The sequence below is a fragment of the Euprymna scolopes genome, chromosome 34, assembly GCF_053919585.1.
Source record: "Euprymna scolopes isolate OS-2025 chromosome 34, ASM5391958v1, whole genome shotgun sequence".
NCBI lineage: Eukaryota > Metazoa > Mollusca > Cephalopoda > Sepiida > Sepiolidae > Euprymna > Euprymna scolopes.
Window position 1 is genome coordinate 517606 of NC_136515.1, and position 27993 is coordinate 545598.

Here is a 27993-nt window from a genome sequence, read left to right on the forward strand (position 1 = left end):
CAGACCATGCCGGCATTGCCTGGTTGTAAAATACATCTAAATATGATATTTGGATTAATGCAGATTTCGTATTTATTATTATATTATATTAGACCCAATATATAGTAATGATTTAAAAAGTAAAAAAGAAAAAATAACAAAAAATAAATGACTTGTGCATTACCACCGAGAATCGAGACCAAAACGTTTAGCTTCTGATTTACTTTTTCCTTTGACGTTAATGCCTGACCTATGAAGACATGTTTGCTGCAGGGCTAAAAATTAAAACATGAACCAATAGCTATTACGTTACGTATGCATATTCGTAATGCTGTTGTTCGATCTTCACCTGGCAAATTCCATTTTTTTTAATTTTCATATTTTTGCACCGATTTCCCTCAGCTAAGCCCACATCTTTTTTTATTGCTTTTTCACCCCAAACAAGGTACAGTGACACTTAGGTGTAGGGGGCTACGATTTGGGACAAAATTTGCAGAGAGTTGTGCAACAAGATGTCTGTTCACATTACACTTGAACTTCTGCATGTCTGTACAGTCAGGGAAGCAAGGAACCAAGACGGAATTCCAAAGTCCAGCAGTTTGAGCAAAGAAACTATATAAGTAGAAGGTTTTTCGGCATCTAGGTGTCGCAAAAATTGAGTTTTGCTTGAAAAAAAAAGAGAGTTAAATATTTTTGGAAATCTTATGTCAATAATTCAATTTTCACTAATTGTTTTCGAAGATTATTTTTATTAATAATTAAATTTTCTACCTTATTGTTTGTTTGTAATTTTTGGATATGTTCATTACTGTGATATGACAATAAAGTGAATATCATTGGTTTTACTTGAAATTTAATCTTTTGATTTTCGAATTTCCTTCTAATAATGAAGAACACCAAAAAAAATGTTAGCATGGTGATGTTTGCTTAAAAAAAAATACTTGTTGACGATGATGTAAAATGGCATTAAAATACTCAAAACTAATTGCGTTTTTAGTGAATTATTTTGAATCTTGAAAATACCAATAAAAATAATTATTTAAACGATTAAACCTTTTTTGTTTAATACATTCATCATTGAGATGCTCTTTTTCTTAATTTTATTAAACAAAAAAAAATATTTAAAAAAATGAATTGTGTTTCTTTACGTTCTAATATATTTCAGTAATTTTACCAACCAAACTGATAATTGCTGCTAGTGACTCGAGGTGGAAAAAACTTTCAGTGATGTTTTTAGACTCCTTGAAAAGTGCAATCCTCATTAAAAGGTATTTGATTGTTCAACCTGCTAATATATCGATTTTTATAGCACACACACAAACATTGAAATTTATTTATATATAAGATAAACAAATCCAAAGTTTGCTTGTGAGTTTCTAATTTTTATATATAAAATCGTTAGTTTTCCGACAGAGTCATGTCACAGGTCATATGTCATGCGTTTGACATTTCTGGTGCAGAAATAATAAAATTAGAAAAGAAAAAAAAAAGAAAGAAATCTACTAGCATGCTGAATGCACTTCAAGCAGTTTTATGTGAGAAAGGAGTGGTTTCCAAACGTTTTTTTTTTTCTCATATGCTAAGAGTGCAGAAGTTTTTGTTTTTGGTTACAGGTTTTGACAATTTCTTTTTCGTCTATAAAGCAGGGGAAGGTAGAGCAGTAGGCCTAGATATATCTAAGGCTTTTGACAGGGTATGGCATGATGGTCTTCTCAGGAAAATCAGATCATACGGTATCACTGGACAAATACTTAACATAATTAAATCCTTCTTAAATAAGAGAAGAATCCAGGTTGTCCTCGACGGTCGTATATCTAAAAATGTGGGTGTACCTCAGGGGTCTAGCCTTGGATCTTTATTATTCTTAATATTGATAAATGACCTCTTTGATAAAATTGTCTATGAGATGGGTATATTTGCTGATGACACCACGCTCTATAACAGGTACGAGGGGATATCAAATAAACACATATGTAAGGAAATAGCAGAAACACTAGAGAAAGATCTATAATCTGTAGTGGAATGGGGACAAAAATGGATGGTCACATTCAATGCTGTCAAGACTAAGCTTGTTTTCTTCAATAATTACAAGAAATCTCAGTCACCAATAGCTATGGCTAAAGATACATTACCTGAAAGCACTTCTTTCAAACTCCCCGGCGTAACATTCACAGGATACATGAGTTGGAACAGATACAATGAGAACATTGCCAGGGTTGGGCTCTCTGTGCTAGAAAGTGATTTACGCCTGAAATTATCCTGTACTTCTACAAGACAACCATTCGCCCATGTATGGAGTATTGTTGTCACATTTGAGCTGGTGTATCTGGTACTGTTCTCTCGCTTCTGGACAGAGTTTAAAAGAGAGTTACCAACCTGGTAGGTCCTGAACTGTCATCCATGCTTCAACCTCTGTTCCATTGACGAAATGTTGCATCCCTCTGCCTATTCTACAAGTATTTTAATGGTGGATTCTCTGATGAACAAGCCCTTGTACCCCCTCGACATAAATACCCCCAACAAACCGTCAATCAGTAAAATCCCACCCCTGCACAGTGGAGATCCCTAGATGTAAAAAGGCCTTCTACTCCAATAGTTTCTTCCCAAGAACTAGACTTTGGAACTCCCTTCCAGGTTCCTGTTTTCCCAACTGTACTGACATGTAGAAGTGTAATGTGAACAGACATCTTACTGCTCAACTCCCTACATAGTATCCCTGCAACTTATATCCCCGATAGTAGTCCCCTACTTGTCTGGAGTGAAAATGGAATAAAATTTTTTTTAAATGTTTGTCATTTCATTCTATTCGATTTGTGTACATATATATATTAATAACTGAGGTATTTTTTATTTCTAAGTTTTCTTCTTAATAGAAAGTTTGGCTCGGATCAAGCATTATTTTTGGTATTTCCAACAACATATAGCATCTTATATTATATATTATATTTTCTTACAGAATTTGAGAATCTTTTCTTTTTTTCATCTATAATATTAGTTATTTCATTTTATTTGATTTGTGCATATATATTAGTGTTGGGATGATTAATCGGAATTAGAATCAGGAATCAGAAAAATCATAACTTTTTAGGGTATCGGAATCGGTATGGAAAATATGTGCCTATTTTCTGATGCCAAAAACAATTCTTTTAATTACCTTTTTTTATTATTTGATTTTGTTTAAAACAATATCTTCTACTGCTGGTAATAATAATAAAATAATAAATATCTATTGATTTTGAACTACCAGTAAAACTAAAATCGTTAGATCATCTCCCCAAATGCGTTATTTTTACATTTGAGAAATATACGTACATTTAACATGTGTTTTGTCAGTAATCAGGGAAAAATAACAATTTTATAGTTAAATATTTAGAGATTTATAAAGAATCAAAATCGGAATCAGTAATTGTATCAGAATCAGGAATTTAGTACGGAATCGGTAATTGTATCAGAATCAAGAAAAATATTGAAATCGTCCTATAACTAGTATATATATTAATCATTGAGGTATTTTTTTTTCTTTTTTTTTCTGAGTTTTCTTCTTAAGAAAAAGTTTGATTCGGGTCAACTAGTGAAAGGCACACTTAAAATTTTTCTAAATATTTCTTGTTAGACACCAAAATTAGTGATCGGATGACTCCAATATTTTCCCTGATTCCAATACAATTACCGATTCCTATGCAATTACCAATTCCAATTCTTTATAAATCTCTAAATATTTAACTATAAAACTGTTATTTTTTTCCTTATTACCATAAAACACATGTTAAATGTGCAGATATTTCCTTAAATGTAAAAACACACTTGTGTGGGGGTGATTTATAGCTTTTAGTTTTACTAGTAATTTAAAATAAATAAATATTTATTTTTTCATTGTTAATACCAGAGTGGAAGATTTTGTTTTAAACAAAATCAAATAAAAAAAAAATAATTAAAAGAATCATTTTTGGGATTGGAAAATAGGGACTAATTTTTCCAATTTCTGGTTGAGTTGTCTTTTCACAAGGCCTTGATTTTGGCATACCTCCCTCACTTATTAATAAGAAGAAGGTGTTTGCTGAATTTGAAATGATGTATATACAACTTAAGAAACACATGCTTTCTTCATCTGAAGATGCAGCATCACTAAAAGCATGTCATGTTGATTTTGCTCAGTTTCATCAATAGCCCAATTAACTCGAAATCCTTTGTGTTGCAAGTCAACACCTTTAAAACCATTAAAGCCTTCAAGTCCAATAATGATAATTATATTACAAAACCAGATATAGGCTCAGGAGTTGTCATTCTTGACCACAGTGATTATATCGAAAAAATGATGGCAAGACTACAAAATTCTAGCATTTAAACAATGTTAGTGATAGGACACAACAAAACAGAAACTAAACTACAATCTCGTTTTCTCAAACTTTATAAAGGAGGATGACTTTCCAAGAAACCTATGATCGAATTCATCCTGTGGGTTTCCAACGCCTCAGGATGTATGGTTTACCTCAAGTCCATAAGGAAAATATTCCTATGAGACCTATCGTTTCAATGATAGGTTCCACCGAGCATGAATTGGGAAGATGGTTAACCGAGATCCTCACACCTGTTCTGGGGACATACTCTGGATTCTACATTCCTTATTCTTGTTGGTTTATTAAATTTATTCATAATGTGTTTATGAGGTTAAAGGTTTTTTGAATACTGGTTAGCTATGTTATCTAGTTTGTTCACTAATGTGCCTCTATCTCGATATCTATCGGGATCTGTGCCAATAGTTTTTATTATAGCTCCCCAGCTAAGCCTTCATTTCCTGACCATATATTTCTTGAGCTCATGGGTTTAGCTACTGTCTGTTGAATTCAGCTTTAACGGAAACATGTATTGTCAAATTGATGGGGTAGCAATGGGAAGTCTTTTGCATCCAATATTGGCCAATATTTTTGTTGAATTTCAAGTGCAACTGCTGTTTGATCGGTTACGTAAACCGGTGTGCTATTTCCATTATTTAGATGACATTGTTGTCATATGTTCATCACGTGCGGAAGCTGTTAAAACATTTAAAGTTGCTTCAACCTACATTGATGTTAAGTACAGAGGGTAAGATAAATGGCTCATTACTGTTCTTAGATGTTCTTGCCAAAAAATCAGATATGAGTTTTGTCATGTGTGAATAGAGGAAAACAGATCAGTACATTAGCTACGATTCGTACTCTTAAAATAAGAAAAATAAATTTGATCAAAACCTTAGTGCATCGGACTTTGTTGATTTGCTCTAGTACTAAACTAGATGCTGAACTCCAAAATATAACTGAACGGATTAGTGTTAAAAGCACAGAGTTTTCACACAAAATTTTTACAGTCGTTTTGCATTGTTTCTGCAACTAAAGTTCAAATGGTGTTTACGATGAAAAGTGCTTTCTCCTCCTTTCAGAAGGATGGTATCTCCTCCACTCAATATAATATGGTAGTTTATTGCTTTAATAGTTCTTGGAAGTTAGAATTTTTTTACACATCTCCCCTTCGATATGTAGGCACAAAAAATGGCCACCATCCAGGCATTTACAAGCTCATAAGTCAGTCATTATTGAGCATTTATTACAGTGTCAAGTCTTCACTGGAGGGTACACAGACGAAGATTTCTCTATCTTGCACAGAACACACTCGAAAAACATTTCACAATTCTTGAGGTGGTTGCTATACATCAATAATTTGGAACTTATGGGAGTATTTTAAGAATGTTTATATCAGTTTCTTTTCCTCCTCTCCCAAATCCAGGCTTGAGATATTCAAAAGTAGGAACTAATGAACTCAACAAGGTTGTTAGATAGTGCTTTTTTCTTTAGAGTCAGATGGTTCATAGTCGCCTGATGAAGTCTCATTGACTGAAACAGATGGCTGTTTGTAGTGACCAAATGTAAATGTTTATCTTTGAATAAATAATAATATATATATATATATATGTATATTATTTTATTTTGTTCACTAAATTGATCTCTCTCTCTCTCTCTCTCTCTCTCTCTCTCTCTCTCTCTCTCTCTCTCTCTCTCTCAATATATATATATATATATATATATTATTTTTATTTTACTTACCTTGTTAGTTATTTATGGTCTTTTGACCACATTTTTAATTGATTTTACCCCTTATTTCTAATGATTACTATGAAAAGTGTTGGCCAAAAAAATGTTCCAATAAAGTTTTTTTTATTTATCTTTTGAAATGAGCAGAAATAATTGAATTAAAATATATTCTTTTAATTCTAAATATTCATTAAATTATTACATTTTAAGTGCTAATAATGTAATACTAGCCTATGAGTAATTTGACCCCAATTGAAACTTATTTGAACGTTCTGTTAACATATCGATTTCTATATCGCATAAAGATAAACAAATTAAAAGTTTGGTTTTGTTTGTTAATGAGTTTCTAGTAAATTATATCTGTCTCTCTCTCTATATATAAGTTGGATATTAACTTTTGTCTCATTTTATCATATTACTGATGGACTATCTTCCAAGAACTTGAGTTCATTTACATTTTAATTTTCTTCTTCGTTTTACTAAAATCAAATTTTTATTTACAGATTGAATATTTCTGCTTATTTCCTTTCATTGATCCAATTTATTCTTCAGAAATCTTAAGTATTTTAATTCCTGCTGTTTTGCTCTACAAAAGTTACACGTGCACATAAACCTTTAAAGAAATTCCGCTTCATTGTACTTACCGTAACATTCAAAAGAACATTTCAAGAATTATAAAAAATAAGACGAATGAATAATCTGTTTTGAGATTTTTAAGATGACAATGATTTGGATTATTCAGACTACTGTTCTCATCTTGAATAAGGTTTTTTTTTTTTTTTGGTGCAACTTTACTTTAGTGTGTCGTCCGACCTAATCATGTAATTTCGAACAAAGGCATTTCAGGGAAAACCATTATTATGTACTTACATGTCATGTCGAAATTAGTATAAATTCCAAAAATTATGAAACATGGTCCAGTAGAAGATGTGCTAGAACTAATTTTTAAATAAAGTGTGCAGAATTATTGAGAAGAAGCAAGATGGCTGACCGGAAAGATAAGTGTCATCAGTGGAATGCAGTTATCTCTCCCTGATTTCCATCTTTTAAAGGGTTAATTTAGCAACTTCAAAAAATTCTGTTTTCACTTCTAATTATTTTTCTACACGACCACTTTTTGTAATTTTTTAAATTTATACTAATTTCGGCATGACACATAAGTATGTAATAATGTTTTTCTTGGAAATGCATTTTTTTGAGGACACACTATAATCAAGTTGCACCTTTTTTTTTACATGGGAGTCACCACCTATACAAGGCCCAAAGGCCACTTGAGCATAAGGGTTAATGAGTGTACAGTAGTCATTGAGACAACAGTGTATTCATAATTAGTAGTGGAAATGAGGCAGAAATGGATTATTTAAAGAGGGAAGGGGGCTCAACAAGAACTTGTTTACACAGGACTTGAAGACGACCATATTGTAGTCAGCTGGAAAGCAGGCCAGCAGAATAAAGTTTCACAGATGGGAAATTCTAGGAAAGAAGCTTTTGTTCATGGAATTTGCGTTTAGATTAAGGCACAGCTAGAGGAGAGGGGGGGTGTTGATGGTCGTTGTAGCTTTTGACCTTTTTCAGGTGCATATTGTCAAACTCGAGAATCTGTATGGAATTTCATTCGTAATTCCATAAAGATTCCTAAATTCAACAAAGCATATCTGAAGAAGGTTGACAGTTACATTGACTGAAACGTTATGCGAATAACATCTAAGATGAGAACAGTAATCCAAATAATTCAAAAACGAATAACTCTAATTACAAAATATTATTGATGATTCTTTCAAATGTTATTATTTACTCACTAAGAGCTTTCACACAAGGCCTTAAAAGTAATTGCTTGCTATCAAAACTAATTGATATTCCCCGGAATCTGAGTGACAGAAAGTCTCCTCAGATTTCCAACACTCTCTGCTTCTTTGTATCATTGTTGCAAACTACTTTCCAGTCTCCCAATGGCTATTTACCTTAGAGTTTTTATTACGAACAGCGGTTACGTTTTTCCCAGGAATTTGAGTGACAATAAGCCTCCCACAAGATTCCAGTATTCTAACTGGCTTAACAGTGGAAGTCTAGATAGGGCTCTTCATCCTTAGACTTTTCACTATCCCTGAATCATCACAACCATGTTCTGTGTTATCAGCTGATGCTGATGTTATTGTGTGCATGTGCAGATTGGAGTTTCCTTATTTATATATGCTGCCAGTTTCTGTTCCCTTGGATTCATCTTAGTGCATGAATATATATATATATATATATATATATATATATATATATATATATATATATATATATATATATAAAATCATTTCATGTACCTACATTCTAGCCTGATAATTCTCTATGGAGATGAAATGCAAAAGATTCTGTGTGGTTTAACTGAAATATACTTTCAGAAATTATTATATATATTTAAAATTAAATTATCAACAGACACATGTTTCATTATTTCTGACTCATTAGCATAGCTGAGCCTAGCGAGATCCAAAACCAGAACTCTTGTAATCATTGGAATAAATTGCTCTCAATAAACAAAGTTTGATTACAAGAGTTCTGGTTTTGAATCTGTTCAATAAACAAAGTTGAAAAGTTGATTAAAAAGTTGATTACAAGAGTTCTGGTTTTGAATCTCGCTAGGTTCAGCTATGCTAATAAGTCATAAATGACAAAATGTTTGTCCATTGATAATTCAATTATATATATATATATAAATGTAATGTGAACAAACATCTCACTTCTTAACCCCTCACAATCCTGTTAGCCCTTACATTTCAAGCGGCAATATGCTTTGTTTACGATGAAAAAGAGTAAAAAAAAAATATCTATTTCAACAATTATCTGAAAGTTGTTTAAAGGATATTAATGTTACAGTAATCTTACTTCAAATACAGAAAAGAAGTCGCTTCTCCCAAACGGTTGTACCAATCACAGTTGGCATCGCACAAAATGGTTGTGAAGAGTTAAGGAAGACAGAAAAAAACAAAGATGGAGAGCACCATTCAGATATCTACTGAAAAAACACAAAGTGTACTGGAATCTTGGGAAGACTTTTATTGGCAATGAAATTCCAGAGAAAACTAACAACTGTGATCAGTGAGAAACAATGGTAAACAGCTGGTGCAATGACACAAAGTGATTTGCAATGCTTATTAAAAATGTTGATGAATATAAAATATAAAAACAACAAATAAAAGATTTTTGTAGATTGTCTTCTTCTTTTAATTAACATTTATCAGCAGAATAATGTGTAAATGTATACGTGATTGTTGAAAATAACAGCAAAATGAGACTTCAATGAATTCCTGACGAAGTTCATAAAAAAGAAATCAGATAATAAAGAAATTTTTCTATTTACACCACGAAGGATGCCGGTCCGAAATGTAAAGTGCCTTCTTTCAAATATTTAATGCTGAAATCTTTTGATAGAAGAATTTTGGAAGCAATTTATATTTCCTGTCAGCGACATTCGTTGCTTTTTGTGTTTTATTTTTGGAATCTTTTGAGAGGAAACTCCATAATTTATGCATTCATTCTTTTTACAGACTGTTATCCTCATCTTCATAGTTATCGTTGTTTCACCACATTTCAGCCAATTTATCCTCTGGCCTTCTTCAGGTGATTAACCACGACGGAATAGGAATACTGAGTCTTGTAACTTATCCCCAGTATTTCGGGACTCGTGGCTCAGTGGATAGAGGCTTTGAATCTCAATGATTCCAGGTGAGCATTGTCTGAAGATAGCAGTTTCAATACTACCCAAACAGGTCAGAGGATTTGTTGGTCAAAACGTGGTGAGACAACAACGATGGAAGGCAGTAATTACTGAGCATAAGTTACAAGATTTAACATTTCTAATCTGTCATGGTTAATCACCTGAAGAAAGCCAGAGGATGAGTTGGCTGAGATGTGGTGAAAACAATTATAAAGATGAGGATAACAGTCCGCAAAAAGAATGAATACACAAACATTCATTATGTTTTAAAATTTTCAAAAGAAAGATAATTTGTATTCTTTTTATCGGATAATTCTTCTCATCTTGGATGATATTCTTACAATATCTTGGTGATGTAACTTTCAACTTCCTTCAGGTGTGTCTTGTTAAACTCAAGAATCAATTTGAGAAACTCAGGAATCTGTACAAAATTTCAAACTAAAGTGCTAAACAACAATCAGTTCTAAGTGACAGTTTTCTGGAGATTAATAGTTCAATCCTCAGTATGGGAAACACTAAGAATATAATTACAAATTACTTACTTAATTGATCATGGTTGACAGGACAAAAGCAAACTACCTCTTTAAAATTCTGTACAGATTCCCATTCTCGTTCTGCCAGTCATACCAGACACGTGATGCTGTGGATAGAGTACTTGGTAAAATTCAGTTGTAAAAGATACACTTTTATGGACTTTGAAAGTTTAATCCTCATTGTCAGCGATTCCCAAAATACAATTGCAAATTACTTAGGACTTCTACCCAGTCATGGCTGAAAGCATGCTACCCCCATGGATTAAATCAAAGATGCTGTTCAAAATTCTGTGTAGATTCCTGAGTTTGACAAAAAGATTCTTGAATTCGACAAGAGACACCTGAAGAAGGTTGGAGATTAGATCAACCGGAATGTTGTGGAAATAACACTCAGGATTAGAATAGTAGTCTGAAGAATCCAAATAATACATAAAGGTTGCTCAAACTAAGAAACTTGATGGATCACACATCAAGATGTGCCATCTACAACATCAAATCATGACAAAACCATGTAATAAAGAAAATGCTGTATGGTTGAATATCTGCAATTGTTCAACACCAAATTTTGGTGCTGGTTGTGCATATAGCATGGCACAATGAAAAGAGATGGAAAATGCTCTCATAGTCTGTAGAGGTTAAGCAATAAGTTGGAAGGTCTTATATTACAATCAAAATTTTTCTGGAGAAAAATGCTGGCCTCTAAGTTTCTGGCTACAATGAGCGAGGAATCATCATGGTGCACAAACTTTCTGAATCTTTCATAAACAATTGATGGATGACTCAAGATACAATTTTCTTGATTTGTTCAACTTGATTCAACATGAAAATTTATTCATCTGATGAATGTTGTTTAAAAGATCTGAGGAGACAATTTACTCAAACTGTTGTATTAACTAATAATAATAATAATAATAATAATAATAAGAAGAAGAAGAAGAAGAAGAAGAAGAAACAAGAATAAAATAATAAATAGCAATTAATAATAATGAATAATAATGATTAATAATGGAGAAAATAATAAAAATAAATAATAAGAATAATTATTAATAATGAAAATTAATAAATAACAAATAGTAGATAAATAAATTAATAACAATTAAAATGAATAAAATAACAATAAGAAAATTGATAAATAATAACAAAAATACAATATTAGTAAAGTAATAAATACTAAAAACAATAATTTAAAAATATATAATTACAATAATGAAATAATATTGAAAATAAATAATAAAAACAATATTAAAATAATAAATAATAACAATAATACAATAATAATAAAAACAATAATAATAATAAAAACAATAATAATAATAATAATAATAATAATAATAATAATAATAATAATCTCCGCTAAAAAAAATTCTCTGTGATGCTCCAATCATAAAATCTGAGAAACACAGAACAAAAACTTTAACAAGCGGATGAGATACTTCAAGAGTTTACAAAGCAGGCCTGATGCATATGTCAGATGATGTTAAAAGTTAGAATATTTTGAAAGATATACATTACTTACTTCCGACATGCACATTTCATGTAAGTAAATTAGATGCAAAGAAACAAATTGTGAAAGTCGATCAGCATCATAAGACAGAAGAGTGTACATTGAAGATATTTGGATGCTTCGGAACTTTCAAGATGAGGATTGATAATGATCATCTTGGATGTTATTTTCACCGTGTTTTGGTTGATGTAACTTACAATCTTCTTCAGAATCTGTTTATTTAACTTGGGAATCTATGTTTTTGTTGTAGGAAAAACGATTCTTCTATATTCTTAAAATATATATATAGGTTATTCCCCTTGCTGGTGTTGATTTTTCAGTCATCATGAAAAAAATGTTTCCACATCAGTTGTCTGGGCAGGACTACATGATTTTCTTTATAAAATGTAGCAAATTACCTCATTATATTACCAATAACATGGTACAACAATAACAAATGAAAAGTGGTACAACAGTACAGGGCTCTACAGGCAAACTTATCTTTAGTTGACCTTTGACAACTAAATATTTTCATTTACTAGCCAAATAGAAAAGTTACTAGCCAACCCCATGTGATTTTTGGAATATGATATTTTCATTCCATGATGAGTATGTACATCATAAAGATTTTTTGGTATTTTAAAATAATTGTAATTCTAAACATACACTGAATTTTATATTGAGACTTAAAAGTATAAACATTCAAATTTCGTCAGAAACAGCCTTCGTTAATATATATTTTATGCTTAAACTTCTTTCTTGGATTTGTTTTTTGTTTGTTTTTTTTATCGCATATCAACTCTTTTTGGGTTATTTTATGCCGAATTCAGTATTTTGGGGAAAAGGTTTTATACTTTAGAGTTCATTATATCTCTTCAAGTATTTATTCATGAAATATGATTTGGTTTTTAGTTTGGTTATTTTGTTTTACGGTACAATCACGTTGACACACCAGTTCTCGCAAGATCACCAAAGTTAAGCAACAATGAACCTGGCCAGTACTAGATGGGTAACCATTTGGGAACGCTAGGTGTTGTCTGTGTTCTCCACTTATCTTGGCATTGTTTCCAGTCATCTTCAACTTATACTTACAACTGGAATTAAAAACAGTGCTGACTCAGGAGAGGTGTGGTTAGAGATTGCGCAACTCTTGCCACAATAATTTCACTTGTAGACACCCTCTAGTGGGTATCCATGGTTTTACAAGACTGAACGGAGGTATTTATATATATATTAACTATTCTTAGATTATTTTATGCCGAATGCAGTAATTTTGAAAAAGTTATTGTGATTTTCTATTCTTTTTAAGTCTTTTTGCTTTCTGGAAATATGCGTCATCAGCCAGGATGGAATCTAAGACGTGTGTCTTTCTTTCACTTGAGTTGACACCACAAATATGAGCCAAATTTTATGTTTCACATTGACTCGTCTTTGCAAGATGCGTGAGAAAATACAAGATGAATGATGCGGATATTCTACTTAACTCTGCACTTCTTTTAACAACTTTCGTCATTCAAGAATATGCAGGAAGAAGGGGGGAGACACTTCTCTAACACATCTGTCATGTTCTTAGCCAACGACATTTCATATAAAAAAAGATAAACTCTTTGTTTTGATGCTTATAAAGCTCTACCTTCTATTATAGGGGTTATTTTGATAAAATTTGAATGTAAACAAAATTTTAACTTTTTTCTTTTAAAAATGTACAATTCTTTTTCTTGTGTCATTAATAGATGCTTTTTTTCCAAGTTACTTCTAGTTATATTATTGTTTTCAGTGACAAGCAATTTATTTTTTTTACTTTTAGTGTTTTTCAACTGAGTGTCTCTATGTATATAAAAACAGACTCATCTTAAAAAAAATAGGACCACTTGTCAACTACTAAATTTAATATGATTATATTTAAACAATATCAATTATTTTACTGCAGGAATAAAAATAAATATTAAAAAAAATTTTTTTTTATCAGGCTCTAAGTAATGTGACAGATCAAACAAAATTCACTTGAGGGCCGGATTTAGCCTGCGTGCCAGATGTTGCCGACTCCTACTTTAGTGAATAAAATTTTTGCCCTATTATCAAATTGCATTTCTGTATGTTTTTTTTTTGTTTGTTTATGGTGTAAATCTTATTAATTTTTTGATTTACTATTAAAAGAAAACCATAACTTGATCACTCCTGGGTTTGGCTAGTAACTTTTCTATTTGTATAATAAACGAAAATATTTAGTTGTCAAAGGTCAACTAAAGATAAATAAAGCTAGATAGCTTGATCACTCTTACATTGTGAATCATATTACAAAGATTCAATGTGTTAGCTGTTTAAATGAATCTTGCATAAACATGTCATTGTTGTACATTTTTTATAAGTAATGTGATTTTGCCCAATCTTTAAGCTGATTTGATCTAATAATTATTGCTTCAATTATGATTCATTTTTATTTAACACAAGATGACATCTGCAAAGATGTTTCACTGGTTCAAAGCCTGTATTTTTGGATAGACATTGTGAAAATCAGTTTTTGAACCAATAACACAAAAGACAGAAAATTTTCTACTTTTCAACAAACTTTGAACGGTCATAATTCAGTAACTAATTATGCTACCAAAATGAATTCGATACCATTGTGCATGGTTTGCAAAGATCTAACCATTCTACAAAAATGATATTGAATCGTTCGAGAAGCATTACAACAAGATGACATGGTACGTTTATAAAAATTTTTTCACAAATTCAGACTGTATTTTTAGTTATATGATGTGAAATAGGCCTTCTGATGGCAAATATTATAATTTCTAATGATCACTCCCAAAATGACCATAAATGAAGAAGAAAAAAAATGCACTTTCACCAATGCACCATGTCACAAATTGACTGCAACTAGGGCTAAACTACATGGATTACATCAAAAACAACAGGGTTGTTTGCAGCTGTTTCAAAGCAACAAAAAGTTATCGTGCATGGATATGTGACAATGGATGAAATATGGATAGAGCATGAACACTTGACTCCAGAGTAAAACTGATAGTTAGCTGAGTTGACAGCAGCAGATAAACGTCTTCCAAAGCAACCAACAGTGCAAACATCAGCAAGCAAGGTTTTGGCCTCTGTATTTTGGTATGTGCAAGGTGTTTTATTCATTGATTATCTTGAGAAAAGAAGAACCAAATATTATATAATATTATTGATACATTTGAACAAAGAAATCACCCCTAAAATGGCCACAAATAAAGGAAGGTGTTCATTCAACAATGTACCATGTCACAAATTGATTACAAGTACATGTAGAAGTACATGGGCTACATTTCAAACTGCTTCCACACCTGCCCTATTCTTCAAATTTAGCCTCCAGTGACTAATGGCGTTTTGCAGACCTCAAAAGAAGCTTCAGAAATTTGGCTCCAATGAAGAAGTGATGTCGGAAACTAGGGTGTCTTTTTAAGTCAAAGATAAACTGTTCTACAGAAATGGCACAGAATTGTTAAAAGCATTAGAATCAGTGTACCACCCTAGAAAGAAGCTGTGTTGATGAATAAAGTCGAATTTTGTCTGAAAGTTGTTTTATTAATTAGGCCCTGGATTTATAGAGTCATGTGCTTATAATTATTGTTTCAATTACGATTAATTTTCATTTATCATAAGATAACACTGACGTTCCTTGCAAATACAAGACAATCTTTCACATTGATTTGTATGAATAGATAAACATTAATATCTGGGTAACGTGATACTGAATAATTTATCTGTTAAATCAGATCCTGATGAAATCAATTCGCCTGAGAAAAGAAATATGGTGACGAAACTAAGCTTATTTACAATTGCATGAACATGAAAAAAATGTCTTTTTAATTTTTTAAATAAGCATCCCACCCCCAATACTTTTATAATTTTAGCAAATTTTAATTTCATCAGTTTTTAGTTTCTGTATTAAAATTATGGCAGGACAAAAACACATATTATTTTTACATTTGGGGTTTTCATTAATCTTTCCTTTTATGCTAAACATCAAATATTGTGACCATTTTGTGCTGCCATAGTTTTAACACTAATACAAACAAAAATCCAAAATCAGCTTAAATAAAAAGTATAATTTTAAATTACAAAAAAAAAAAAACACAAAAACTTCATCCATACCTTCCAGCCTTGTGCTGGAAGGTCAGGATGAAAGCCAGTGCACAAGAGGAAGTGCAATCAGGCCTACAAAAATGCCTGAAAATTTAAAATAACCAATAATAATAATAGTCACTAAGTCTGGTTACTATTATCTTTTTGGCTGCTAACTTACCACAGTTTTTTTCATCAGTTCCATTGTGACAGTCGGGTTCGTTGTCACATGTCCACGCCAAGGGAATGCATTTGCCGTCTTTGCAATCGAAGTCCTGATTCGGACAATGATTTCCTACAGAGGGTAAAACAACACCAAGAATAATCATCACAGGGTGGAGAAACGAGATGTGGACAATCATTGTAAATTTATCTGGGGTGGGGATGGCAATTTTCTGGGGTGGGGATAACCATTTTCTGACCTATACACTGGTTGTTCAATGTAAGGGGTTAAGCTACAAATGGAAATTGAAGGAAAACACACAGGATCACTTCACACTAACCGACCCCAGTAGTTGTGCACTGCAGGGATAAGGTAATGGGTTTTAGGGAAGAGGTTCAGGTAGGAGTATTCAATTGTTATAAAATTACAAAAATTACAATATTTTCAAGAATACTTTTTGAAAATTTTTAATAAAAAAAAAAAATGAAATAAAATTGAAAATAAAAATAAAATTGAAATAATATCTACAAGTAAAAATATTTGGTGCTTGTGTAGAACAATGATGTTTGAAACCAACGCTTTTCAGATGAAAACATTAATGCGTACTTACACATCATGTTGAAATTAGTATAAATTACAAAAATTACAAAAAATGCTCCAGTAGATGTGCTAGATGTATTTAAAAAAAAAACATCTATAATTACATTCCAACATTTTGTGTTTAAAAATAGCAGATTGTTATTATTTAATAAAAATGATTGATTGCAGTTAACTCCCCTGGATATTGCTAACTTTTCAACATAAAACATACAATAAAACTATAAATTGATAGATTAAATAAATTATATTTTTACTTGTAATCATTTTTCTACTGGAGCATTTTTCCTAATGTTTTGAATTTATTCTAATTTTGACATGAAGTACGTAATAATGCTTTCACATGAAATGCGTTGGTATAAAATATCACTATCCTACACAAGCAACAAATTTTGTTTCTTTATCAACATTATTTTTATTCATATTTTTATTTACATGTATTTTTAATGATTATAAAAACTTATTTATACTTATATTTTATGATTATAAAAAATATCTATATAATTCTAATTTTAAATATAGTAGTTGAAAAAGTTTTCATGAATTTTGAAATTTAAATCTAATATTGACTTATGTATTTATTGAATAAATATTATCATCTCATAAAATGTTCTAATTCTAATTGACTTTAAAATTAAAAAATGCTAATTGTCTTTAAAACTTGGATGAATTTTTCAAAATCAGTTGAATTTTATCAAATTTGGATACCAGAAAAAATAACATATAGAAAAAAATGACATTAAAAGTTATTTATATTATAAAACCTAAAAATGTACAATAATTTCAATCATTTTCAAAGGTTTTCTTCAAATTATTGTTTACAATATCTGTTGGCCACATTTTAGACAATGTCTACTCTGTAAGCATGAAAGAAAACTCATTTCAGTTATTGAAAATACATTTACAAAATCGTAGAGAGATCAAAAAATAGCAGGGGAATTAAAAAAAATTATTAAAATAAACTTTAAAATATTATCGTGTGTGTGTGTGTGTGTGTGTGTGTGTGTGTGTGTGTGTAAATAGTAAGTATAGAAAATATGGCAATTAAGCTACACAGAATTTTCTGTATTTCATCCTCATCAGGATTTGTTGAGGAATCCTCATGAGAATGAAACGCGGAAAATTTTGTGTAGCTTAATTGCCATACATATTTCCGAAACTTACCACCCAGCTCTACTTACACATTGAGCACTGCCAAAATAAATACTCAAAATAGATAATATATATATATATATATATATATATATATATATATATATATAGATCGGATTTTCAAATTCAGATCCAAATATCGATATTTGATTCAAACAACTCTATTTTATTTTTTTCTCCCTTCCACTATGTTATTGGTAGGAAATATATTTTATTTAGTGTACGTTACTTTCTGAAAATACTTATTTCTGAAAAAACTTTTAGAGTGGAAACATGTTTTGTCTCACTCACTAAATATTCTTATACATTAAATGTCGAAGTAATCCTGACATTTCCCCCCACCCCACCCCTTGGCTTCTGTAAAAAAAAATATCTAAAAATACATTACTTTCTAAGAAAGTCCACCGTTTATAGTAAGCGCTGTTGATATGGAATACAAAATTCAAAAGTTTAACGGTTTAAAGCCAAACAAGTGCAGAATCTCTTTTAATTAATAAACACATTGCCTTGGTAAGTAAAAAAAAAAAATTTAAAAACTGCATTTTCCAGATTAAGATTTTGTTATGAATCGAAATATCAAATTTAATTTTTTTATAAATAAATATGCTAAAGAGATTTTGCACTTCTTTGACTTTAAACCGTCAAATATTTTAATTTTGTATTCCATTACTTTCTATTCAAACAAGTCATTTTTTTTTTGTCTCCTTTTACTCCAGATAGCATTTAATAATTATCTTATTTTTTAAATTTCTATAAAATATTTATTGATTAATATGATTTTATATTTATATTATTTTTAAAAGACAACTGTGTGTGGAGACTTGAAACCTCAAACTCAACCTCTTTCCAGGATTTTTTTTTTTATTATTGCTTCCATCTTTTGCCACCAGATACATTTCCTTATTCACTAAATACTACAATTCCCAACTTCCTCATTCTGTCACCATTTGACAGTGGAGCTGGTAACTGACTACTCCATCACTTGCAATTCATATGTTCTTCATTCAACCTCTGCACTTTTCTCCTGAGGATGAAATCTCTTTACCTCACGAGCTTTCTTTAGCATGAAATTGTAATGAACCAGTTTTGTGTTGTGTTATAATTTCTTCACAGGTTCTTTTCACTTAACAGCTTTCTGTCCTTTTTCTTAACCAGCAGATAATCTATTTGAGTTCTTTCTTCTATACTAGATTTATATGTTACAAGATGAATTTCCTTTTTGCTTTTTTCTTCTCTGTGTCTTTGAAACCATGATGTCATAGAACAGTTTCCTGTTTTTTTATGCAGTCCTTTGCATTTTTTATATTTTTGCAAGATCTTCCAAACTGCAGCGATTGGACAGTAGAGGGCAGACCAGGAAGTTTTGCATAATGTGCTTGATAATGGTATTTTATGTAGAGTAGAAAGCGAACCTTAGGTTTACTTTTGGCAGCCTCCCATCTCTTTCCTTATTTTATCCTTTAGTCCTCACTTTCCATGAGTGATGTTTCTGACAAAGAGGGAAGAATTGCTGTTTTCTGGGTCGGAATCTATTCATTTAACACTTACTGTTGGCTAGTTTTGTTTTTTACCTTGAAGTGGTATTTTTTAGTCAAGTGGTGTTATACCTTGTCTGGAGTGATTTCCATAAAAGTATAAAAGTTTAAAATTATAAAAGTAGAGTCGAAATTCCCCCCCCCCCATAAATGACAGTAACTTTTAACTATTCTTTGCATGTCTTTTAAACTTTTTTATGCAGTCTTTTGCATTATATGGTGATGATGATGAAAAATGCTGATAACAATGATTTTGATAATTATGACAACAACGATGATGCTGACAATACCACATCTTCTTTGCATGTCTTTGAAGTATAAAGTCATGCAACACTTTCTCCACATTTTTACACAGTTCTTTGCATTATTGTTATATTCTGCAAAATCTTTCAAGCTGCACTGGTTGGACAATAGAGAGAAGACAAGGTAGTGTTGCATCGTATGGATCTCTTCTTTACATTCATAGATGGTTGGCTCAGTTTTGTAGCCCCATATGGTTATAGCAACTTTTCATCGCCCTATTCCTGTTCTCAGGCGATTGAATGTTTTCCACTGGCGCCAGCATGCTTCTGAACCAAGAGGGTGAGAGTCTAGAATGTCTCAATCTAAAATGACTCTTTTTCAAGAGCTGGATTTTCCCCACATTAAAAATCGACCTTGTGTTTAACTTTGCCCCTGGCGGATGGGGAGGCAAATAAATAAGGACTTTACACATTGTTGTCTAAAGAAATAGCTGAAGAACATTAATTAATTGAATTTAAATTAAATTAAAAAAATTTTTTAAATTGATTTTATCAACGTAAAAAAAAAAAATCAAAACATTTTTAATTCATTTGTGTCCGTTTCATCTGTTAAATATGAAAACTATAGAATTCTTTCACTTCAAGTCAAAAAATCTGTCAAGTTTTTTATTCTTTGATATTCAGGGGCGCCTTCAAAAATATGTTTTCCATTTGTTTAGAACAAATCAACTACAATGCTTTTTTTGCTTTTAAATTTTTAGAGAGTAGAAAGTGGATCATCATTTTACTTTTGGCAGCCTCATAACTCCCACTTTCTTTATTCCATCCTTTAATCCTCATATTTCATGAGCAATGTTTCTGAGAAAAGGGGAAAATTTGCTGTCTTTTTTTAGATTGGAATCTATCCATCTAACACTTATTGTTGGCTATTTTTTGATCTTGAAGTAGTATTTTTTAAACTACTTACATCAAGTAGCTTTATGACATATCTGGAGCGATTTCTAAAAAAAAAAATCCAAGTAAAATATATAATATTTAAGTCTAAAAATCTTTAGAAAGAAGTTTAATGGTGAATTAGATGCAAATAAAAACAATTTAAATGTGAATGTTATTGAACAAATTATTTTTAGTTGTTTTGTAACTGGAGCAATTTTGCTTTGATTCATTACTGTTTTTATGACCTATGATGTTTTATGACCTATGGTGTTTACCTCATTTTCATAAGCTTAAAAAAATAAGATCAAAATAAAACGGAATAAACTATGCACTTTTATTTTAATAAAGTATTTTTTTCTTATATTTTGTACTTTTATTGTGTTCTTATTTGCGTTTGGATCTAAGTTGAAAACACGTCTGACGAAGAAAAATTTTCCCGAAATATTATACAACACAGAACTTCCATCTAACTCAGCTGACGTAAGAAAGCAATGCAAATATAAAATATTTTTTAAAATACATATATATTGTATTAATAAAAGTGAATTGCACCATTATATCTTAATTTGCTTCAGTTTCTATCTATATGTTGCACCTCTGCATTGTATTGCCTTCTATAAATTTCTTTTATATACACCCTAGACCAGAGGTCTGCAAAGTTTTTGAATGGAGACCATACTGCTAACATTTTTAGAACTATGCGGGCCAAAATACAAAAAAATTACCTGGATGTATTTTACTCATTAGTTTTACTTTTTAGTGAAACTAGTTCTCCAAAAGAATTTGTTATTCATTTTCTGAACAAAACCAAAAACACTACACTATTTTCACTTATTTCGTTTTTAAAATCATTCCTGATATTTTACATTTTCCATAAGAGCTCTGCAGGCTGGATGAAAAACTTTGGCAGACCGGATATGGCTAACGGACCATCCTAGACAATGCTTTAAGTAAACTACATTAATCTCTTTTATTTTTCATAAACTATATTATCTCTTTAAACCAATTTTTTTTTTTTGTTTGATAAATATTCTCCACTGAATCATTCCCCTTATTCCAAAAGAATGAGATTCTACATTCTTTAGGTGATTATTGTATTTTATCATTTAAAATTTAAAATGTGGATGAGCTTTGCATTTAAATTTAATGTAAAATGATCCTGTATTCATGAGCCATTCTAGTATTTTACAGCAGATAATTTTTTTTACCTCAAACCCTAAGCCATTCTGGCTGATGAGGTTAGGAGAGCGTAATGAATGTTTGGAAAAGTAATTTATTTCTTGCATGGGTGTTTAATAGAAAAAGAATTAAAAGATGCTTCTATATTATAGAAATAGAAAAAATATTGAATTTTAAGTGAAACAAGTGGTACCTACATAATTGTCAGGTCTCAGAAAGTAATATATCCCAAAGTTACTAAAAACTGATAAGGTAGAAATATTAATGAACAAAAGAAATTTGTGAAAGGAAGCAAAATTATTATATTAGGCTTACTAAAAAGAGATAAGTTGACAGGGGAGATAATTAAGTTCTATTGCTTACATCACTTGATTCCACATATAAACTTTACTGAAAACAGTTTTTCATTAATAATTATTTTTCTACCTTATTGTTTTCTGTAATTTTTGGATATGTTACTATTTGCGGCATAATTTATGTAGGTACCATTTTTTTTTTTTTAATTTAATATTTTTCGTTTGTATAATATAGAAGCACTAATTAAAAATATCTGCCTCAAATGAATGTTCAGAATAAGTTAATTAATATTGGATACAAAATTACCTCAAAATTGGTAAGAGGAGAAAAATACAAAACAAAGAATAACCAAAACGAAATTGCCCCAGTCAAAGAAGTTCAATAACACTTTTTTTTTTCACCGTGTTAGTTCTAACTAAATATTATGGTTTAGTAACCCTTATTCCTGAGTGGTCTTTAGGATTTTATAATTTATTAGTAAAAAAAAATAGCATCAAACAAGTTTTAAAACTTTTTCTAAATTTATTTTAAAATTTTATGAGATTTGTTATTATTTTGTTATTTTTGTAAAGATTCATCCAAATTTTGTTCAATTGACTTCCCATTTTTGGTGTTTGGTAAGAATTTTGAATGATAAAATAAAACTTGATTGATTATAAAAAAAACTCATATTTTAAAAAAGAAACAAGATTTATTAATAGAAAAACTGATGTGGATTTATTTGATTTCTTTTTTTAATAGAGATTTAAATTTTTTAAAAGTTAAGTTCAAAATCCAAATTATTTAAATTAAGAATAACACAAAATTGAGATTGAGTAACTCGCGCTAAAATATGGAATCAGTTTTAGTTTAAATTTTACTGAATAAAATGTAGGTTATAAAGAAGAGAAATATCGGACGTTATTGGGAATCTGAACTTTTAAATAATTTTTTGTTATATGAGAATTATTTTTGGAAATGAAACTAATTGCAACTAGATGAGAAAATATGGATTTTGTCTTTGAAATGAAATTCTTTTTTCACAATGACAAAAAATTAGGCAATGTTTTGGATGCATTCCTGAAAACGGCCAACTTCGTATTTAAAAAAAAAAAAAGAATTATAATTCCATAGGGCCCAAATTCTAGTATATATATTAACTATTACATTTTTAGTGCCAATACATAGCTAAAGGCAAAATAAATTGTTTTTGATTATTAAAATAATTTCCATTGCTCTCGATCCATTCATTTATTTTATCACTTGTTTCAAAACATGACGTAAATTATAAATATCTGACGTCACACCATAAAGGAAAAGTCTCTCTCAGTAAGTAGGACATTAGATTGAAGATGTCAAGATTTCAGATCATGGCAATCGTTTTAATTATTGAGAATTTATTATTTACTATTGATGCAATATTTTCTTTTTCTAAAAGTAGTTAAGATCTCTGATATTTCAAAATGAGACAAATCCTGCAATCTATTTATTGTTTAAAATTAAATTGTGACTGACGGACAGACGAACAAAATCTCTATTTATATAAGATAAACTTTTCAGATTAGTAGGCAAGTCTATGAACATTGCCATATATGGTGAGTCGGAATCGGTCAACACCACATCTCACAGGTCGTAACATGAAGTCAAGAAATGGTTTTGCAGAAGTTTTTTTATGACCACAAATTCCATCATTCTAAATTTCAATAGGGAGCAAAGTGAAATATCTGTTCTGATACAGTACTCCATCTTTTCTGTTCTCAGTCAGTTGAAGGAGAACTTGACTGAGACAGATTTTATTTTGTCTTAATTCTGAACGACCCGTTTTGGGGAGCTGGATTTTCCCCACATAAAAAACGACAGTGTCTAACTTTGCCCTCGTGGGGAGGCAAGTAAATAAGAACTCCATTAAAAAAAAAAAAAGTGCATCAAAAACAGTTTCCCATTTTTTTAGCCAATTTTTGAAAAAAAGAATTCATTTTGTCGGATATTCCCATCCCATTCTGATTTGATTTATTAAAATGCCTGCAAATTTTTTACCTGTAAAGAAAAACTCCTTAAAGTCTGGAATCGAATAAAGTCATCTATGGGGTATAAAAGGCTAAAAGGAGATGTTATTTTGGTCTTATGTCCAATTGCACACAAGTTCTATTGGCAGAGGTTCAACCAAGGTACACACAAATAAAGTGTGCACACTACGGACCCTCAGAAATTCAGTTGTTAATCTGATGTAAAGAGAAAGGAAGTTACTCTGGAGTTATGACTTTCTTTTTACGCACACATAATGGTAGTTGGTAGAAATGTATGTATATGCACACAGCATGCAAACAAAGCACATAGCAACTAGTGTTGGGACAATTAATCAGAATCAAAATCGGTAATAAAAAATAAATTGGAACTTTTTGGGGTATCAGAATCGGAAAAATATCTGCCTATTTTCCAATGCTAAAAACAATTATTTTCTTTATTTTTTTGGTTTTGTTTAAAACTTAATTATACATGCCATGTATTAATAATGAAATGATAAATATTTATTGACTTTAAACTACCAATAAAACTAAAATCCATAGATTAAGCCACACATGTATTTTTACGCTTGCAAAAATATATGCATATATTACATGGGTTTTTGTGGTGATCCACTCTCCCCTAAAAAAAATTCTATATTTAGAAATTTAAAAGAATTGGAATTTGAAATTGTATTGAAATCAGGAAAAATAACTGAATCGCCCCATCACTAATAGCAACATGCAGACAATGCACATAGCAACATGCAAACAATGCGCATGACGACAACAACATGCAAACAAACAAGAAGACAGATGCAAAAAGAAAAAAATTATGATAGCAGCATCTTTAAAATAAAACAGGATACGGTTATTGGATTAGTTTTGAGGTAACCATACAGCAAAGTCAATCAGAGTCAGATTTGTTGGAGTTGAGAGTTAGAAATTTATGCAGAAATTAATTCGGAGTCAGGAATTGGATTTATTGCAATCAACTCCACTCCTCTATATTTAACTAATACCATATTGCAAAAATAATGTTTTTCCTCAAGGTGCATAAAAAAATATTCAATATTAACTACTTATATACACCAATATGTCCATAGCTGAATAAGTCTATCATCAAATATGTCTGTAGCAAAATATGTCACTAACTGAATATGTCCGTAACAAAATACGTTGAAGCTGAATACATCTGTATGTCTGTAACTAAATATGTCTATAGGCGAATGTCTGTAGCCGAATAAGTCAGTAACCGAATAAGTCGAATAACAAAAAAACTAAATGTGGCCCAGATTTGGACCCCATATGCCTAGCAGCTGTATTCCAAAATTCATAATGATCAGTTAATTAGTTTAGGAATGAACCCTGTACATAAAGTGTAGTGAAAATTTTAAATTGCAATTAATGAGGTGATCAATTATGGACATATTGATCGACACAGTGGTGTGTGTTTGCATGCATATAATACTGTAGTAGAGATAATGCATTGGCAACAAATACAAATTCATTCAGCGTCTCATGTAGGTGCACAATAAAAACATTTTCAAATAACATATCATAAATCATATAACATATAAAGCAACAAAAAAAAAATGATACAAACATACAACAGAATGAGATTTTAATAGTGAATTAAGTTTACACAAAATTGCTATCAGACTGATTTTTATCATAATGCTCTGGCAAGCCATGACTTATGTCCTTTCTGTAAATTTCTCTTCTTTTTTCTGTGTCTTTGAAGCACATGATCATACAACAGGTTCCAGCTTTTTTACACAGTCCTTTGCATCATTGTTGTATTCTGCAAAATGTTTTAAAATACATCGGTTGGGCGGTAGAGGACAGAAAAAAAGCAATGTTGCATCATTTGGTCCTCCTCTCCACATTTACAAATAGCTTGCTTAGTTTTGTAACCACATCCAGTGGTAGCACATTTGGATCACCCCACTACTGTTCTCAGCCGGTTTAAAGTTTTCGACTGGATGTAGGGTACTTCTAAACTGAGAGGGAGGGCCCTAGAAGAGGTGATTTCCATGTTTGTAGGAAGAGAGTGTATTCTTACAATAACTGCTGCTTTGCCAGCAGCATTGCTTCTAACAAACCCTTTATCAGAGGACTAGGCTCAGGCATGATTTCACACATCATTAGTACTAATCTAGAGCACCCCAGCAGTATAGCACAAATACTATCAAACTTTATTGGATTGTCATACCCACACTGATGCAGATAGAGCCTTGTTTTGTATTTTATATATATATATATATATATATATATATATATATATATATATATATATATTCATTCAAAATTGATTAAGGATGGTATCCAAAAATATGATAGAAAATCCTAATGTAACATTACATGGCGTTTAACTTTACTTAAGTAATTCATAAAAATAAAACTGGAAAGAAATAAATAAAATTCCGGGTCGGCATTTTTGTTTCTTTTTTACGAAAGCATTTATACCATTATTCATCCGTCTCAACACAACCTTAAAAGTCTCTCGCTCCTGCCCCACTACACGCCTGCCATAGACAGTCATTTCTTATATGTCCATCTTTTTCGACCAAACTTTTTCTTCTCCCTGAATTTTATACGTCTCCTTCGGCGCCGACTTTGTTTCTCCCTGACCATGTGATGTCCTTTTTTCTCATTTTCTTCAGATGCAAGCCTGAGCACACTTGCCAATTTGCACGCACATTCAAACGCTGCTCTGCTGCTAATCCAATCATTTGCCATCCATCCTTCAGCTACTGCTGATATTTTCATACGTGCTCATATGCGATCTGTTACACGAATAAATAGTGGCTGTTCAATATTACAAACAGAGCATTAATAAATTTGTGGAATATATAAAAAGAATATACATCAAAACAACAGTAGGCAGCCTAGGTGGAGAGAGGTGTAAAAAAAAAAAAAAAATGGTACCCGTAACACAAAGGAGGAAAAGAAGATGTAAAAAAAATGTATCATATGCGTCCATGGTGAAACCAGAAGTCGCAAGCATTGAAATTAAAATTAGTCAATCGAATGGAGATGATGACTTGCAAAAATGTCAGCAAAAAAAGCGACCTCTCCCTGTAGAAAACTGCCCAGTTGAGGAGGAGGGAATTAATGTTTTTGGCCAATTTTTCGATATTTGTCATTCAAAAGACAGAGCTTTAAAATGATAGCCATTTCATCACATTCTGATGCGTCTGTCATAAGAGATTTATTTATTAGAAGATTCATTTTTATATATTCTTTATATATTTCTCACAGTGAAACCTGACGCTGCCCAGAATTGAATGAGAATCAAAGAATATTCCACACTTACAATACTTTTATCATCATTTATCATTGAAATTGTGGATTAAATCACTATGGAGAGGCATGTGAAGCTTCTTCCCGGTGCACTGAGGTGGGTTCCCGACTAGAGCAGGCAATCAATCAATCAATTTGTTAGAAAAATAGACAATCTCAATAATTTTGGCACTATATTAGCAGGGACACTCAACATTGGCTGAAATTGAATAAAGATCAACAAATCTTTCACACTTTTAATACTTTTATTACCCTTTAAATTGATGAGAATGCCCATATACCCCTTTTCTTCTATGCAACCTCTTTCTGACAGAAGAGATGTTGTGATAGCCTGCATCTATTCTATCACTATTTTCATGGCAAGTGGTCGTCTAAGCTTCAATCTATGGTACCCCTGCCCTTGCAAAACTTTCACCACAAACCCTCGTTTAGCTACAACCACTACCAAAAATTGCCTCCATTCTTTATCTGCGCCTAAATCTAAACATAAATTCCATGAAGAATGTTTCTTTCCTAGAATTGCGAGCCTGTGGAACTCTGCTTTTCAGCTCACTACAATATGATTATCAAGTCCAATGTTAACAAGTTCTTGTTGAGCTGCCCTCTCAAATAATCAAATTCTATTTAATTTCCACCAGTAATGATCACTTTGCTGTAGTTTCAGTGACTACCTTGAACTTATTAACCCTTATCCTTGAGTGGCCTCAGGGCTTGATAAGTGATGACACGTGTAA

The 27993-nt window shown here is 31.1% G+C and overlaps 1 protein-coding gene across 4 annotated transcripts in view; it reads right to left on the minus strand.

The window, feature by feature from the left end:
• The window catches only part of LOC145259067 (low-density lipoprotein receptor-related protein 8-like), a 116332-nt gene that overhangs the window by 68451 nt on the left and 19888 nt on the right, over positions 1–27993 (minus strand). For 2 of the 4 annotated variants that reach the window (XM_080116695.1, XM_080116693.1), the window contains exon 2: positions 16052–16165. The exons of the other annotated variants lie outside the window; for them this stretch is intronic. In XM_080116695.1, the coding sequence (XP_079972821.1) occupies positions 16052–16165 (114 nt within the window). The remainder of the gene's footprint in view (positions 1–16051; positions 16166–27993) is intronic. 4 annotated transcript variants of the gene reach the window in all.